Source organism: Suillus clintonianus (genome assembly GCF_016758775.1).
Source record: "Suillus clintonianus strain FC179 chromosome Unknown DEU56scaffold_10, whole genome shotgun sequence".
Classification (NCBI taxonomy): Eukaryota; Fungi; Basidiomycota; class Agaricomycetes; order Boletales; family Suillaceae; genus Suillus; species Suillus clintonianus.
The window spans coordinates 126474-140989 of NW_024539234.1; the positions used below are offsets into that span (position 1 = coordinate 126474).

At 48.4% G+C, this 14516-nt stretch overlaps 8 protein-coding genes across 8 annotated transcripts; 2 read left to right on the forward strand and 6 right to left on the reverse strand.

Annotated features, from left to right (window-relative positions):
• Positions 1 to 26: 26 nt before the first annotated feature.
• DEU56DRAFT_779799 (Na+ dependent nucleoside transporter C-terminus-domain-containing protein) lies at positions 27 to 2732 on the reverse strand. Its single transcript, XM_041351915.1, has 14 exons — positions 2337 to 2732; positions 2241 to 2276; positions 2008 to 2185; positions 1860 to 1957; positions 1621 to 1810; positions 1522 to 1569; positions 1441 to 1472; positions 1233 to 1387; positions 920 to 1181; positions 730 to 869; positions 597 to 677; positions 351 to 543; positions 270 to 293; positions 27 to 210 (listed from the first exon to the last, which is right to left on the reverse strand). Exons 1-14 carry the CDS (start codon positions 2600 to 2602, stop codon positions 195 to 197), a joined length of 1719 nt encoding a protein of 572 aa, XP_041212627.1. The 5' UTR covers positions 2603 to 2732; the 3' UTR covers positions 27 to 194.
• A 362-nt stretch (positions 2733 to 3094) lies between these two features.
• Positions 3095 to 4852, reverse strand: DEU56DRAFT_779804 (WD40-repeat-containing domain protein). The gene is made up of 4 exons (XM_041351916.1): positions 4776 to 4852; positions 4300 to 4721; positions 3704 to 4238; positions 3095 to 3646 (listed from the first exon to the last, which is right to left on the reverse strand). The coding sequence occupies exons 1-4, from the start codon at positions 4810 to 4812 to the stop codon at positions 3369 to 3371; spliced, it is 1272 nt and encodes a 423-aa protein (XP_041212628.1). The 5' UTR covers positions 4813 to 4852; the 3' UTR covers positions 3095 to 3368.
• DEU56DRAFT_779806 (uncharacterized protein) lies at positions 4853 to 6026 on the reverse strand. The gene is made up of 4 exons (XM_041351917.1): positions 5914 to 6026; positions 5670 to 5856; positions 5513 to 5612; positions 4853 to 5430 (listed from the first exon to the last, which is right to left on the reverse strand). The coding sequence occupies exons 1-4, from the start codon at positions 5962 to 5964 to the stop codon at positions 5310 to 5312; spliced, it is 459 nt and encodes a 152-aa protein (XP_041212629.1). The 5' UTR covers positions 5965 to 6026; the 3' UTR covers positions 4853 to 5309.
• Positions 6027 to 6174: 148 nt separating this feature from the next.
• On the forward strand, positions 6175 to 7182 carry DEU56DRAFT_970757 (uncharacterized protein; the record flags this gene model as incomplete). Its single annotated transcript, XM_041359441.1, has 2 exons — positions 6175 to 6190; positions 6455 to 7182. 2 exons carry the CDS (start codon positions 6175 to 6177, stop codon positions 7180 to 7182), a joined length of 744 nt encoding a protein of 247 aa, XP_041212630.1.
• DEU56DRAFT_779810 (mitochondrial pyruvate carrier) lies at positions 7182 to 8014 on the reverse strand. Its single transcript, XM_041351918.1, has 5 exons — positions 7800 to 8014; positions 7640 to 7750; positions 7508 to 7581; positions 7402 to 7454; positions 7182 to 7349 (listed from the first exon to the last, which is right to left on the reverse strand). The coding sequence occupies exons 1-5, from the start codon at positions 7861 to 7863 to the stop codon at positions 7313 to 7315; spliced, it is 339 nt and encodes a 112-aa protein (XP_041212631.1). The 5' UTR covers positions 7864 to 8014; the 3' UTR covers positions 7182 to 7312.
• A 50-nt stretch (positions 8015 to 8064) lies between these two features.
• DEU56DRAFT_779813 (Alpha/Beta hydrolase protein) lies at positions 8065 to 9347 on the reverse strand. Its single transcript, XM_041351919.1, has 3 exons — positions 9108 to 9347; positions 8768 to 9058; positions 8065 to 8712 (listed from the first exon to the last, which is right to left on the reverse strand). The coding sequence occupies exons 1-3, from the start codon at positions 9327 to 9329 to the stop codon at positions 8254 to 8256; spliced, it is 972 nt and encodes a 323-aa protein (XP_041212632.1). The 5' UTR covers positions 9330 to 9347; the 3' UTR covers positions 8065 to 8253.
• Positions 9348 to 10082: 735 nt separating this feature from the next.
• On the reverse strand, positions 10083 to 11845 carry DEU56DRAFT_779816 (mannose-6-phosphate isomerase). Its single transcript, XM_041351920.1, has 4 exons — positions 11577 to 11845; positions 11272 to 11518; positions 10771 to 11217; positions 10083 to 10720 (listed from the first exon to the last, which is right to left on the reverse strand). Exons 1-4 carry the CDS (start codon positions 11724 to 11726, stop codon positions 10311 to 10313), a joined length of 1254 nt encoding a protein of 417 aa, XP_041212633.1. The 5' UTR covers positions 11727 to 11845; the 3' UTR covers positions 10083 to 10310.
• A 3-nt stretch (positions 11846 to 11848) lies between these two features.
• On the forward strand, positions 11849 to 13933 carry DEU56DRAFT_27460 (carbohydrate-binding module family 12 protein). The gene is made up of 8 exons (XM_041345418.1): positions 11849 to 12283; positions 12339 to 12725; positions 12783 to 12860; positions 12917 to 13108; positions 13160 to 13169; positions 13223 to 13290; positions 13343 to 13585; positions 13640 to 13933. Exons 1-8 carry the CDS (start codon positions 12134 to 12136, stop codon positions 13664 to 13666), a joined length of 1155 nt encoding a protein of 384 aa, XP_041212634.1. The 5' UTR covers positions 11849 to 12133; the 3' UTR covers positions 13667 to 13933.
• Positions 13934 to 14516: the final 583 nt, after the last annotated feature.

Here is a 14516-nt window from a genome sequence, read left to right on the forward strand (position 1 = left end):
TTTAGACCTTAACGTTGCACTGCTGAAGAAGTTCTCTTATGCAACCCTCGGTATCGATGAGTGTCCCCAGCAGAGTTGACAATTGGCTACTATTGACAATGTCTCTTGCCTTTACTTATGAAGGGCTAGGTATATTACGATAACATCTTATAACGCCACAGCTCAGCCATTCTGGTTCCAAGATACCCTTCGTGTTATACAAGCATGCCACTTTAAGAGAAACAAAATTAGCGCCTAGACATGACGACCAAAACCACACAAGAACTCACGCGATACCAGCCGTTTGGAGGGTTCTGCAAAGAAATTTCTCGTTATTGGACAAAACAAACAGGACAAATCAAGGAACGCACGAAATGAATCCGCAAATCATAGCAGACGTCGCAAGTTTTGCAATAGTTTTGCCCTGCGATGGTGCCAAAGCGCCGAGCACACCGATCTGTATGCCTAGCGATCCGAGATTTGCAAATCCACAGAGTGAATATGATGCAATCGTGTAGGCACGCTGTGACAGGGGGTTTGAGCTTCCTTGAATACTGTTTAGTTCTGCAAGAATTACGCGTTAGCTACATGTCCATAAAACGGTGTGACGAAAATACCTAAGTACGCAGCAAACTCGTTTTCGATTAGCTTCGTCGCTAACAGCTGCGAGACCCGGAGGATCTCAGCGCTGGGGACGCCTAACGAGATATCAGCTTTGATAGCTCGAGATTGTAGGGATGGTATGCGAACCCAAGAAGAAGGCAACAGGGTATCCGATGTATCCCAAAATTAGCTGTAGAGTAAGTTGGTGGATCCCGAATCCACGACCAACCCATGTCAAGATGGCATTGATGGTGGCGACGAGTGACAGGATCGTCAACACGTTAGTGCTATAAAATCAAGCTGAGTGACTTGTCGATGACCGTTTCAAGAAGCTCACAGGATTTGTCCCGCGACATTCAGGCCAAACAGACCTCCCAAAGAAAATGCGTGAAGAGCGTTGGCTGGCCGGTTCTTTTCCGTGTCTCCACGGTCCACTACTATGCGACCGCGAGTAACAGGTTCGTCAACTTCGGGGATCCGCATCTTACTGATGGCAATAGAAGCAGGTATGCTCATGACGGATGAGGTAATGAGATTCTGCGGTGGAACACCTAGGGCAACGTAGGCGGTCAAAACAGATCCGGAGATAGTGGAGAAACCTTTGAATACATAAATGTTAACGTCTCAATGGAAGAATATTGTGAACAAACCAGAAGTCATGACAAGATGAAGTTCCGATGGGGTCATGATATCAACGTAAGGCTTGACCAAACATGCAGACTCTCCTTGTCCTACCCAAGGAGAAGCAGCCGCGACAACTGCCTCAGCGCCGGACACATTCATGAGCTTAAAGAACAACCATGCACTTACAAAATAATCAATCCCGCTGTCTGATGTATAATGTGTTCATGCACTCACAATCCTTTGACCATCCATTGCATGACGCCGAGCTTTCGTGGAGTTAGTATTGGTGGCCCGAAGTAGAGCCTAGTCACTGACATAGTAAAACATTTGAATCGTGGCGATGAAAAAGATAACTGCGGAGAGCTGTAATCTTATCAAGTTATGCATTCGAGCTCAATGACACCATCATCATACCACATTCACAAAGAACCATTTCTTCGCAACGGTTTCTGCATCGAAGAAGAATGCAGCTCCGACATTGGCTTCCGACAAGAAGTCATTTGCGAGATCCGCAATGTATTTGAAAAGGGAAAAACCAGCGCCAGTCTTGAGCACAAAAAGAGCGATAGTCTGTTGCAGGAAAAGGCCGACTATCACAGTAGGCCTTGCATTCTAAGTCAGTAGATGTAGTAGGCTGACAGGGAAGCACCAACCAGCAAATGGCCGATCTGTTCGTGGAGAACAAGTAGAAACCACACTGGAAAACAAACAGCCCAAGTACTGAAATTGCTCGATGTCCATAATCGGTGTTCTACAGCGATATCAGCTTGTCAAAAACTTATTTAAGATGACATAACTCACACCAGTGAGCGGGAATCCGAAAGCAGACCCAAACACGATGGCAAGAAGGCAGAGCCATCCAGTTGTCAATCTCACTGTCCGAGAAAGTTTGTACCAAGGCTCCTGGATGCATGGCATCCATACGGCAGCAATAGGCTCCGTCACCACCGAATTGGGTATGAAGCGGAACGCGATAATGCTTGACGGCGCCGATAATCAGGAAGGGGGATTTTGCTTTATAGATCGCTGCTTACAGTAAGAAAAACCACGCGAAAACTGTCTGCACGAGCCTTTGGTAAACAATTAAAAATTATTGATTCAACGACTTGACTCGGAAGAGTATGTCATACCATCGTCCGCGTGTCGCTGTCAAAATAGTGGCAGAGATCCACCACCCGAGGATGAGTGCAGCGAGGGCAATCAAGACGACAACACGGAGTTTCTTGTCGAACGACTTCCTCGCTTGCGTCTCTTCATCCTTTTCGGCGCCATTCAGATCACCCTCAACATCTACAACGGGTGCGGTTGCCTTTTTTTCATCGGAGGTTGTGGATATGGATGTTTTTCTTTGCATGAACTGGTTCTCTGCATCGAAGACGCCTGCTGAAGCTGCCATGTCACTTGGGGGGCCAGAAGGAAAGCAGATGCCTGCCGTTAATTAGACAAACTATATTTAATACCGATTGAGGCCGGAGCAACCTCCATGCATTCTGCTGGTGCATGTGGTCTCATCATTATCAGAGGTCGTATGCGGCGTCACGCGATAGGCTAATATCCTAATCAAAGATCCTATAAGCAGTTCCTGGAGGAAACATGCGAAACCAGGAAAAACTTTGACCGCGATCGGAGTGAAATCGGAGCTATGTATTTGATAACATGTCGCAACCGGCCCGGATTAGTACCATATCCAGTAGCCGCCTTAAGACGAATTGTCACGACAATATTATTTTAATTTTAATCAAAATACTTTTGGTGATAAACGATAAACGATGTTCATTGGCTAGTGGTAATTGGGAAATTACATAATGATAAGTTCTTATCTAAGAAAACGAATGGCACGGATCTATTTCAATTCCAGGTTCAGGGGTAGCCCGCGGGTTCAAGCGTTCATGGAAGAAATATTATGAACATACATACCCGTGATTTAGACAACATTGTCGCCAATTTTGTTTACACGTGTCATCTACATAGATTATTTGCTGCCAAGCGCGAGTCGCGAACATCATGAGACATATATATAAGGGCAAGTATGGTGAGATAGCGGAAAGAAGATGACCCAGGATCTGTCAAGGCCATAGAGTGGCCAGCTCAAAAGGCCAACCGAACACCCATTTCAAGTATAATCGCAGTAACCATCATTCCAATCCTCAACTGGATTGAATTCACACCTTGAGCGCCTTGATAGACTTCCCGCTCGCAATCGCTAACCACTCTCCAGGCGCTGTCGAGTGACCCGTATTCATCGTCATACCTGGTATCTGAGGGGACCATGCGAGGTTGGTCACTTCGCTGCTCGCAGAATAGGCCATTATCGGATCGCTGACAACACGTTTCTTCACGTCTGGCCGCGGCGAATTCAACCGAGAATTCGCGGTGCGCGGAGAAGTCGCCGTTTGTGTGTAGGTAGCGAGGTCCCAAAGTAGAACTTGGCAATCATCCCCTGCACAACAGAGTTCAGGTCGAACAGAGGCACGAGTGAATTTTTTGCAGTGCTTACCTGCGGTAGCCAACGTTGGTCTATCCGTTGTACTCCATCCCATCGCGTTTACCTGCGCGCGGTGCCCTCTCAATTCTATCACCGGCTGACCAGGACTCCGCATATCCAAAATCTGCACATCCTGTCCATCCATATGAAATGTTGACATGTAGTTTGAGTCGGCAGGGTTGAATGCAATGCGCAGTAGAGGTGACGTAGGTAGACGCGATGATGCTGAAGCAGCGGCGGGGGGACCACTTTTGGGTGCCGGTGTTTCATACAGAATGGTAGAATGTTCGAGACTCCGTAGGTCAAACGCCCGAAGACTACCATCTGCTCCGACCGATACGAAGATATCTGTCGATCCTGGAAGCCATGCAACATCGTAGACTTCTCGATCGTGGGCGATGAGTTGTGTTATGGCAGTGGATGTATCGATGTTCCAGACAGTACACGTCGTGTCTATTGATGACGTGACAACTAAACTGGGGGCTTTTTCATTCCAAGAGAAGCTCGTTAATGGTGGACCAGTAGACTGGCTTTGCACTTTGGATTGCTGAAACGCACGAGCAATCAGTATTTCCCGTGAATCAAGACATGAGGTTACTATCACGTACCCCAGACAGCGCCGTCTTAAGTGTCAACCGATGCCCTCCGCCCGTAGGCTGCCTCCCAACATAAGCCGACGACGCTGGTGGTGCATCTCCAAAATACTCCCACACCCTCAGCGCATCTCCAGTCGTTGCAAGTAATTCTGCAGCTGGCGCTTTGCCAGTCCAGGGGAAGCCACTCGCACTCGCAGGCTGCCATTGCAGATTGGTTGCTGGGTATCCATGGTTCGCCTCCACCAGGGTCACAAAGTCGGGATAATCAGTATAATCATCCTCAACAAGGACACGCTCGTCTTGAAGCCCTACGATAGCAATTCGGTTTCGGTAGTCTTCAGTGAAGGACGCAATTCCGAGACGGAAAGCTGATCGTGGACGAGATTGATGTCCAGGTGCAGTTGATTTACACCAATCAAGCGCATGTACAGGCCCTGAGCGAGGTTACCAAGTGAGTTCGAGAAGCGGTGACAACATATCCGGCTTACATGGTGCTTCATATTGAAGCAAAGTTGTTTGGGTCATGGCGTATGCTGACAGTGGTACTAGTGTGTTCAATGTGGCGTGGACGTTATGAGGCAATTGAATAACTTCGATCAAACTTTCGGTATACTTAGCAAGTGAAAATTCAAAGAATTCTTCCAGAATTGTTTTGAAAATATCAGACCAATTCAAACGAATTTGGCGTCAAAGCAACAGAGCATGATATGTTACAACGGAGCAAGATATGTACAGCGAGAGCATATTTAGCAAACGTAGCAGTGCAGTATGATATTGGGCGGTGTTTTGATGTCGAGTGGTTGTCGGAGGTTCGGAGATTGACCGGGTGTCGATCACGAGAAGGGCGGTGAAGTCGAAGGAGGCGGATAGAGGTGATGATAATTGTTGGTGACGCAGGGGAGACGAATATAGGATCGATGTGTCGGGAACAGACGTGACCAGTCGAGCCAGAGGGAAAGCAAATCACGAAGGATAATCAGCAAAATAAAAAAATAAAAAAAATGGTGTCAAGCATGTCGACTTCAGTCCGAATCTACCATGGAAATCGCGCCGCATTGTTCACAAAAGCTCCACATCGTCCTTGAGCCGTCGGAACCAGCGGAGCAGGCGACACGAAGCTTGGGTATTTGTGAGCAATGCGAGCTGAAATGGACGGCATCACGGAGGCAGGAGAGCGAGTCGCAAGTCAGGACGATAATAATGGACGAGTTAAACATGTACTTACCCATGGTGAGTGAATGAGCTTGCAGGTTGTAGCAGCCCAACCGCCTTTGAAGAGTCGTCCGGCTGGTAGTCGACGACCTGGGCGAGACGAGGGTACAAAGCTAAGACGCGTATGGCAGTGTGAGAGTCGGCAACATTTAAGCATCAGGTATACATACGAGAGCTGTAGTCGATAGCTTCCGAATATAGAGACGAACCGCTTGACGAACTGGCAGTAGAATGAAGGCGAGTATGATTATTTTCAGGGAAAAACGAGACGGCGTCAGATGAGGGAGATTCAGACATAGCAACGTCGGCATCAGGTTCATAGTTGGGGAAGGGAACCATTTTCAATTGCTTGGCGACCTGATATGAGCGCGTATTAGAGCTGGAACGTAAAATCCATTTAACAAAAAAAATGACCTGGGGGCAGTCATCGCTAGCATCAAAGTCGAGCTTGCGTTTCATGGCCATTATATCAGAGAGTGCTAGTGGATGTATGGGCAGATGAAGATATGTGGATACCAGTGAGTTCTTGGGAAAGGAGCAAAGTTGATATGAGCTCGAACTTATACACGACCAGATTTGTCAATGTTTGGTGCACATTCGCGGAGCGAACATATCTCAGAAAATGTCGGAGTAACGATGTCGGTGGTCGGCTTGATCGGCTGGCATTATGCCGCTATGATCCGATTGGCTGGTTCCTAGTGAATCTCTTATTTTCTCTGTCTCCATTTGGCAATTTGTTTTATATTTGCTGTGACCGTGACAACAGTCACACAGACACGTAACGGGCATTTAGTGGCTATGCCACATCCAGTACTTACTGTCGCAACTCAAACACGACGTGGTGCATCACAGATATTTACGATTTAGCTCTGACCTTTGTTCAACTTGAAACTCAACTTGAAACTCGCGATAGAAGGCATTGCAGTCGATATCATAGCAACCATGGATCCGGCAGACATTCCCCTACCAGCTTTTCTAGACCCCCTCCTTGGCTTCCTTGCCGAGAAAATTCCCCCACCTCTGTATTCATTTCTGCTCTCATTCCTCTCGCACTCACTTGCATTATTTACTGCGCTTATTTCGTTGATCTCATCTATAATTTCCTCCAAACCATGGCAATGGAACGCGCAGACCATCATTCCCCCCCTCATCAGTTTTCTCGCCGCATATCTCGCCCTCGTCAGCCTATATAGGACCACGAGTTGGATGGTCAGAACCAGCATATGGTTCATCAAGTGGGGAACCATATTAGGAGCGCTCACTGCAGGGCTGGGGTGGTACATGGGCAATCAGAACGCGGGTGTTGGGAACACGGGCGTCGTGTCCAGTTTAGGCGGGTTTATCTGGGATGTGCTGAATAGCCAAGGCCAGTCCACCCCTGATACTCAGCGTTCATCGCGGACACCCAAGACACGTACACAACGCAAGTCAAATGACCGTCCAAGGTCGTGGGAGTCATTTGAAAAGCACAAACAATGGCAGTATCAGGAACGCGGCGGGAACCAGGAGGGGGACGACGCTCAAAAGATAATGTCGAACATTATGAAGGCTGCCAATCGAGTAATAACGGAGGGTGGGTGGTGGGACGTGGCTCGGGGGATTTTTGACGGGCCGAGTTCTGAGGATAAATCCACTACCAGGGATAGTCAGAACCGCGACGAGACGAAGAGCAGGAGTCGATGATAGTTTTTTTCAAGCATAGGCACACGTATATATCAATGTATATGATTCGAATAAGAACAATTCGCTGAACTTTGACGAAGGGACATGCAAGGGAAGTACGAGTAGACTTGGAGACTTCAAGAGAAACTAATCAAGCTTTGACTGCCTCAGCATTATTGTACCGGTGACTTGCTCGACAGTAAGCATCGAGTTTGAATTGTTACTTGGCCTGGAACTCACTTTGCGATCCGAGCCAATTGACCTAAACCGGTAGAGCCAACAAAGAAGTTCACCTGCGCGACCAGTGCATGAATGGTCACCGTCAAGAAAACTCAGCGATGCTTACCGCTGCTAAACTGTAGTTTATCGGAGTGATGACCAATGAGTATCTCACCCAGATGAAACCCGTGCATGCGAGTGCTATCCGGGGAATAATGTTGAACGGAGATGGTAGTGATGCAGCGACGCATCTACGCACCAACGTTTTGTGATATGCTGAGTTTATCTGCTGGTCGACTCAAGTCCTTCACGCCAGCAGCAACCAGACACCACTTCATCAATGGTGCCCAGAAGAAGACAGTCTTCGGGCCTGTCGTAGCGTCAGTACCATGCTTGCATCAAACGGACATCCCACGCACCAGCTGGATGATTCATAAAAGAGGAGAATTTCGACCCTGCGGCCGCAGATGCTGCGCCAGACATTGCTAAGACTTGAAGAAGACAGACAAAGAAACGAATGTCGAGGTGAGTAAGCAGCCGAAAACTCAAGCCTTGGAACACGGGTGGGCGTGAACCTATCAGCAGATTGTTCTTGCCGTTATTCGGGGCAAATTCGGAGTGCTATGAATTTATAAATGGGGATCTCCGGGCGGCAGGCCGCACGAGCCAAGGCTTTTCCCGCGATCCAAGTGACACGATAATTATTATTTTGTGCGACGATATGTTATGTACAACTAGTGGAACGAATCGCGAAGTCGTGTCTGTTAATTACTCCCACATATATGGAACACATCGAAGCCATTCTCGATAGTGGTCCGCCGTGCAATTCAAACAAGTGTGCTGTCACAAAGGCGGGATGCGCCATGACGCGCCTCAGTTCGCGCTCAAAGACCCTCCCACCCACTTAGCAACCAAGTCTTTCCAACAGTCACCAATCTGCATATGCTCCCCCTGACAAGCTACAAATTCAATTCCGCCGCTTTCGTCAAGTTGTCGAAGACCTATCCAATCTTCTCTGTAAAGGGTTTGTAGACGCATCGGGATGATGTCTTTGGTATTCGGTGAACTGAGCATCGGCGTCTGATCGGATCCAGATGTTTCAATAGCGATATCTTCGAGAGGTTGCTCGGAGCCAAACCATGCGCTCTCTTTTGGGACTACAGTTTTGTCTTGGAGGAAGAGGACAAGGATAAGCTTATTCAGCGAGGCAAGGTTATCCGCATATGATGCATTACGAGAAGATGGGAGCAGGACTTCATTATTGATGTCCGGCAGAAAGCTCCCTGACGAGATGTATTGCGAGAGCCGTTGCGGGTCTCTGAAATACTGAGCCTAACAATTATTTAATTAACGGCAACATGGTACATGAAGTGGTTTTCTGACAAACCTGAACAAGATGCTCCTGTGCCCATTCGCTATACACGCCACTGTTCGCTGCTCGGCGCGCGACCTGGCAAAGTAGATCCATCGGTTTGCATGCTGGCAGATCCGATACACCCATGTGCTGTGACCCAAAGGTGATCAAATTGTGCACGGGTGGGCTGTTGTTACGTTCCACGTAGCCACGAAGGAATTGACCTCCTTGTGAGAATCCTATGGCATCGAAACCGCGGCTGAGCTCGGGGATCTCAGCGAGTTGCTGGGCGACTTGCACAATCTGTTGGTTCACATTGCCATACTGATGGAAATAAGTCAGGAACGCACAGAATGGCAGTATCAATCCTCACAAAGGTTGCACGCTGGTCTACGTTTGGGTCTTCGTCGATGAAGATGGAGTGAACGAAGACGCCGGGGTGCATCTCCTTGACTTCATTCTCAAAGCGGACCATACCAGGAGATGCGTAGGTGTCACCGAGGCCATGCCATATTACTAGGGGTCGTACATCGTTCACAACCGCGCTGGACACAAGGTTGACGAAACCTGCAAAGAGCACAATTGAGGGAAGCATGATGGCCGCAAGTAGTGTCTTTGAACCGCAGCGGCATATGGACACCGTTTTCAGAATCGTGTGGGAAACGATTATGTAAGTATTATGCTCTTCGCAGCGGCACAACCCGCCGAAACTCATCCAATCCGATGCTGAGGAATAATGTCATTTCCATGTCTTCAGATGGTTTCCAGCACGGATTCGTCACTTCCTTCATCAACCTCACATTCAAGTCAAGGTTATGCGAGTCAGAATTTTCCGGACATCGAACGTACAGCCATCGCACAATGGTGGACAGCACTGAGCACTGGCAGGAGGATGGTTTTTGATCATACTGCCAGATCAAAATGGCCGCCATGTAGGGCCCTAGATCACATGCAATTGAGTCCTGTCGTGGAATATCTGATGAGGCAGTTCTTTTATTTTCCTATCCCACACACGAGACGTATACGGACGCAGACCCGCAGACCTTTACACGGAATGTGACAGAGTGGACTCCGGGAATGTGTATACAACAAATGGAATCCCCCATATCTTTCCAGCACACCAACTTCATTTTTCTCCCAGAAGTTTGGATAATTACACGCAACGAGCGAGTCGACTATGTGGAAAAACTCCGTTACGCCCCGAGAAGTCACACAGCATAGATGGACTGGTCTTCGAGAGCGACGGGCGAGACAAAATACCCCCGTCAATTCTCGGAAGGTTTCCAGGGCGAGAGAATACCTGTCTAATGCTGTGGTGATCTGTGCGTTCTACCTTAAGGAACCCCCCTACTCGACAACGGTAATAAATATTTCGAGACGGATTTTGATATTCGGTATAGTGGCACTCTGATGACTGGGCTCCGCTCCAGCATGGACAGCGTAACAGATCAAAGCATCTATATAGAATCGGTGGCAATGATCACGATTGTTATCTATGTGACTATGTCCGAGATGGAGCTGTTGTGGACGCTCAAGTATCAATCTTCCGTGCTGCTAATGATGCTACTGACTCGAGCTAGGCAGTGACATACGCGCGAAATACAACCAAATTGGAGTTCCCGGCAGTAATGTCTATCTTCGTATCAGCTCCAACAAATATGACGCTTCCAGCCTGTAAATCTAACTTGCCGCCACTCCAGCTTACCTGGCCGAAACCTTCGGTGGCGATTGCGATTGAAGGACCTGAAATAGCCTCATGAGTTTCAGTCTCACCCTTTTGGGTGTTGACCTGGAGAACCGTGAAATCTGGGATTGGGGGATCATATTTGCGAGTGCGTAGTGTGATGTCGATAGGGTTGACCATGTGCTTTTGCCAATCTGATGCCGTATAGGTCAAAACCGAAACAAGATTGGGGATATCTTTGGCCTTAGGGGTAAGACCTGCACGAATGACATTGTCCGAATTGGCCATGCACTCCATAATATCTTCCGCATTATTATTAATTTGGGCTGAATACCATCAGGGGAAGACATACCGCCTTGCACGTACGCGTGGGGCTCTCCAGCTCCCAGGAAAATAGCCTGCCCAGGAGTCATTTGGACGTAGTTCAGCATAAATGCGCAGAATACCCCAACGTCCCCGGGATATTGTTCATTCAATATCAGGACGAGATCCTTGACATCCTCTTCTAAAGGTTTCTGACCTCCCTGTTGGTAACGAGCGACGAGCGTCCGAAGTTGTATTGCAATGTTGGTAATGTCAGCAGTCATGAGTGCTGCAAAGAGCTTCTTAAGAACTGCCTTCTGCTCCGGCTCTGACAAATTTGTGCAGTTCAGGAATTCTGTCGCGATGGACGGATCGATTAGTGCATTGAATTCGGGAACAGTTCTGACGTATTCAGCGACCCTCGCGATAGGCATGAAACCGCATAGCGCCTTGAAATCCGTCAACGCCAAGGCCATCTCGGGTTTATGGTTCGGATCTTCGTACAACTTATGAGTGAGGACTCAAGGGCAACGTCAACAAGCACTCTTACCAGTGTAAACTGTTGGTTGCTCAGCATGTAGTTTCTCTGCTGTCTTCTTGTCAGGATGGGTTTGTATGCTCAGGGCCTTGCCAATGGCCAAGACCTTGAACAAGAAGGGGAGGTTTCCGTTTGTCGTGTCGAACCGCCGAGATACCTGATCCCCGATCAAGCCTGGGATCTCAGTCAAGATCTGGGCAAGGTTCTGCTTCCTATCGACCACTCCTGACGGCGACTTCACATGCGTGCCCATCCAAAGCTGTCATTGCACGCCTACCGGTCAGATCTGCTGCAGACCGTACTTCCAGATCACCTACTTCTGCGTAAGGAACTGATTGGTTCAAAGTAAATCCAAGTATTCCGGCCCCAGAAGCAAACTCTGCAACCTTAGAGTCCTTCCCCTTCTTCCCCCAATCGTAGTTCTGGACAGTGGGAATGATGCGGAAAACTGGTTCAATTGTACTCATCGTGAATAAAGGTTGATCGTTATCGATGGTGGTGGTACGAGTTGAAATAGGTACATGGATGTGCGCACACTGCCGTCCAGAGTTCACATCCGTGGGACTTTACGGAAGTTCTGTCGTGCTCTGGAGAATGGACGACCTGACTCGGACAGTGACAAGCTTAAGATGGCGGCCAACGTGACGTCATTCAATTACTTTCTTCCGGCGACCATGAATCTTGAAAGAATCACAGCCCAGCGCGGGGGCTAGGAGGCAGCCAAGACCACCAAGCTTCTGTTTCTCCTGTCAGTTGGACATGGCATCGTCATATCCAGTGCAAAGTGAAACGTCCGAGGGGCATATAAGCCCACCGAATTCCAGCGACACAATCAACCCACCATTTGTTAACTCTGCGTACACTCTAGCACAACATGACTGATTACTGGAAACCTGGCACTCAGTACAATGACGATACAGTAGTCCAATATGAAGGTCCGTTTCCGTTCATCTTTTACTCTCGGGCAATCAAACCATCCCATCCAGGTGTCTACTACAAGATCATTCAGTATCACCGATCCCAGGTAATCTTTGGCAGTGTCCCTCATTTTCATACTCACCAACAAGCTCTGCCCATAGAGTGACTGGGCCCCGCCCGTGACGCCTAACTTATGGAGACCCCTGGTAGACTATGATCACCGTCACCATCCCCATCATGAGACATCTGGTCAATGGTGCGGAGACCGCAGGTCCAGATCCAGATCCAGATCCAGATCGTGCTCTCCGCCATACGACCGACCTCCTAAGCCCCCGCAACCTTGCCGTCCCCATCATGAGTATTCTGGTCAATGGTGCGGAGACCGCAGGTCCAGATCCAGATCCAGATCCAGATCGTGCTCTCCGCCATGCGACAAACCTCCTAAGCCGCAGCCTTCCAATTCCCCTCAAGGCTGCATCCGGCCGACTCATGAGGAGTGCCAGAAGCACTGGTATGACCTTGACGACAAAAGGAAGAAAGAGTTGGAGGTATGTTTTCTCTCTCGTGTAGATTCCTCACATCATCACATGCGTCTCTTCCATTAGATTGGAGGGGCCCTCCTGGTCGGTGTCGGCGCCCTTGCCGTCTACGTCCATAATCACCACGGAAAGAGTGAGGAGGAGGTATACTTAGTGTCCATTATCACTCGATACAGATCTGATACTCCGATTTTCTCCAGAAAAAGGCGCATGCCTGGTCGCTAAGCAACTGGATTCGCGATGCGGAGCAACGCACCAAGGCCTTCCGAAGTGGACATTACCCCTGTCCAGTAGCATGGGTCCTCAATGAGGGTAAGAACATCCCATCGGATGCTATCGAAGGTGGATTTGAGCGCGGCTCGTCTTTGTACATCTGCCGTGCTTACTACGAGGCAAGTTTGACAGCCTTGCGTACTTTCAGCCACTTATTGTATTTCTTATAGGGTTGTATCAGTACGTCCTGAGTGGTGTTAGTCGTAATTTTGACTGAATGAAGTTTACTCCAGTTGTCGGAAAGGCATGCTCTGTCTTCAAAAAAGGGGGTGTGATTGGCTTCAAGAAGGAAGAGATACACGTAAGCGCAAACCAAACCGGGCTGTTATCGTCTACTGAACTCATCGGAAAAGATTGTTAAATACGAAATCCTTGTTGGGAACTCTCAAGCAGTGCGATGGGTTAACATTTCCGGCCAATTTAGTTTGGCATCTCTCAATGGGCTTCGACCTGTTGAAGGTGGCCGGGAGCCCGGAGGCGCTTCTCACTACATTGCCCAAGCTCCCTACCATGGGGCTGTGCACCCGGGGAAGGCGTGCGAGGCGTTTGGTGATGGTTGCTTCATCACTTACGACTCCACAGAGAAGAAGGTCAAGGCGAGTACAAATGCCAGCAACGTTGACAAGATCTAATTTGACACATTATCGCAGGATTATTCGGTGCTTTGCTACAAATGATAGGACGTGTTGGAAGAAGATGTGAATTAGCAGCATGTTAGGTTGGCGTGAAATATGTAACGATTAGTTTTGCCTATGTATGGAAAAAAAATTCAATGTAAGGCATTGGATTTGCATATTCACTTATTCATTTGTAATCTCCTGCATCGCTGTAACAAAAAGCAGCATGACCACCAGACTGGGCACTCACTTCTACTAGCCAGGCCTGTCAAAGAATTGGGAGAAGCGGTCGTTTCTTCTAATAATTCACAGAGTCCCAAGCAGATCAGAAGTCCTGGCTCGTCGACTACATTCGGACGCCGTCAGAACGGACACCAGTCGAACTATCCAACCCGAGCTCTTGAAAATCCTTTCGGAGTGATTCTCGCCATGCATGTAGGAGGTGAGGTCAATCAACTGCCATGTGACGAGAACGACGGTCACAAAATTTCGGGTGATTCAGCAGACTTTAGAATCTCGGGACCAACTCGTTCGTCAAGGAACTCAGGGAACTCTGGAAGAGATATAGCGGGAAAGGATAACGAACGACGCATATGAACGATTATGAGTTGATGGTCCAATGGTCGGAGACGCAGTATTGCTTTCAAAGCGAGGCGATTGATACCCTAGGTTTGAGTAAGGCTAGTCAATCTGGGTAAAAGACTTCACCAAGTTATTTCAGTCAGCATGCATCTGGAGAATATCACCACAAGTAAGTTAGGCCGTTCATTGGACTATCTTATTCGAATGGTCAGCGTTCTTGGCCACTTGAGCTTCGTGCGATAGATCTGATCATCATCATCTCAGTATATCAAGCACGTGTGAGCTCATTCTCCAGGGCAGTTTGTGGCAAGTAGAGTTGTTGTCGGAA

Coding starts and splice junctions, on each gene's coding strand:
- DEU56DRAFT_27460 (XM_041345418.1), top strand. CDS start 12,134: ATGACTGATTACTGGAAACCTGGCACTCAGTACAATGACGATACAGTA. Junction 12,284..12,338: donor TTCAGTATCACCGATCCCAG/GTAATCTTTGGC, acceptor CTCTGCCCATAG/AGTGACTGGGCCCCGCCCGT. Junction 13,586..13,639: donor CCACAGAGAAGAAGGTCAAG/GCGAGTACAAAT, acceptor ACATTATCGCAG/GATTATTCGGTGCTTTGCTA.
- DEU56DRAFT_779810 (XM_041351918.1), bottom strand. CDS start 7,863: ATGTCTGGCGCAGCATCTGCGGCCGCAGGGTCGAAATTCTCCTCTTTT. Junction 7,751..7,799: donor TTTTATGAATCATCCAGCTG/GTGCGTGGGATG, acceptor ACGCTACGACAG/GCCCGAAGACTGTCTTCTTC. Junction 7,455..7,507: donor TAAACTACAGTTTAGCAGCG/GTAAGCATCGCT, acceptor CTGGTCGCGCAG/GTGAACTTCTTTGTTGGCTC.
- DEU56DRAFT_779799 (XM_041351915.1), bottom strand. CDS start 2,602: ATGGCAGCTTCAGCAGGCGTCTTCGATGCAGAGAACCAGTTCATGCAA. Junction 1,570..1,620: donor AATGGTTCTTTGTGAATGTG/GTATGATGATGG, acceptor ATAAGATTACAG/CTCTCCGCAGTTATCTTTTT. Junction 678..729: donor CCCTGTTGCCTTCTTCTTGG/GTTCGCATACCA, acceptor ATATCTCGTTAG/GCGTCCCCAGCGCTGAGATC.
- DEU56DRAFT_779816 (XM_041351920.1), bottom strand. CDS start 11,726: ATGAGTACAATTGAACCAGTTTTCCGCATCATTCCCACTGTCCAGAAC. Junction 11,218..11,271: donor GCAACCAACAGTTTACACTG/GTAAGAGTGCTT, acceptor AGTTGTACGAAG/ATCCGAACCATAAACCCGAG. Junction 10,721..10,770: donor CCACGCGTACGTGCAAGGCG/GTATGTCTTCCC, acceptor ATAATGCGGAAG/ATATTATGGAGTGCATGGCC.
- DEU56DRAFT_779804 (XM_041351916.1), bottom strand. CDS start 4,812: ATGACCCAAACAACTTTGCTTCAATATGAAGCACCAT. Junction 4,239..4,299: donor TTAAGACGGCGCTGTCTGGG/GTACGTGATAGT, acceptor CGTGCGTTTCAG/CAATCCAAAGTGCAAAGCCA. Junction 3,647..3,703: donor ACCAACGTTGGCTACCGCAG/GTAAGCACTGCA, acceptor TCTGTTGTGCAG/GGGATGATTGCCAAGTTCTA.
- DEU56DRAFT_779806 (XM_041351917.1), bottom strand. CDS start 5,964: ATGGCCATGAAACGCAAGCTCGACTTTGATGCTAGCGATGACTGCCCC. Junction 5,613..5,669: donor AGCTATCGACTACAGCTCTC/GTATGTATACCT, acceptor TACGCGTCTTAG/CTTTGTACCCTCGTCTCGCC. Junction 5,431..5,512: donor AGCTCATTCACTCACCATGG/GTAAGTACATGT, acceptor CGTCCATTTCAG/CTCGCATTGCTCACAAATAC.
- DEU56DRAFT_779813 (XM_041351919.1), bottom strand. CDS start 9,329: ATGCTTCCCTCAATTGTGCTCTTTGCAGGTTTCGTCAACCTTGTGTCC. Junction 9,059..9,107: donor TAGACCAGCGTGCAACCTTT/GTGAGGATTGAT, acceptor TATTTCCATCAG/TATGGCAATGTGAACCAACA. Junction 8,713..8,767: donor CACAGGAGCATCTTGTTCAG/GTTTGTCAGAAA, acceptor AATAATTGTTAG/GCTCAGTATTTCAGAGACCC.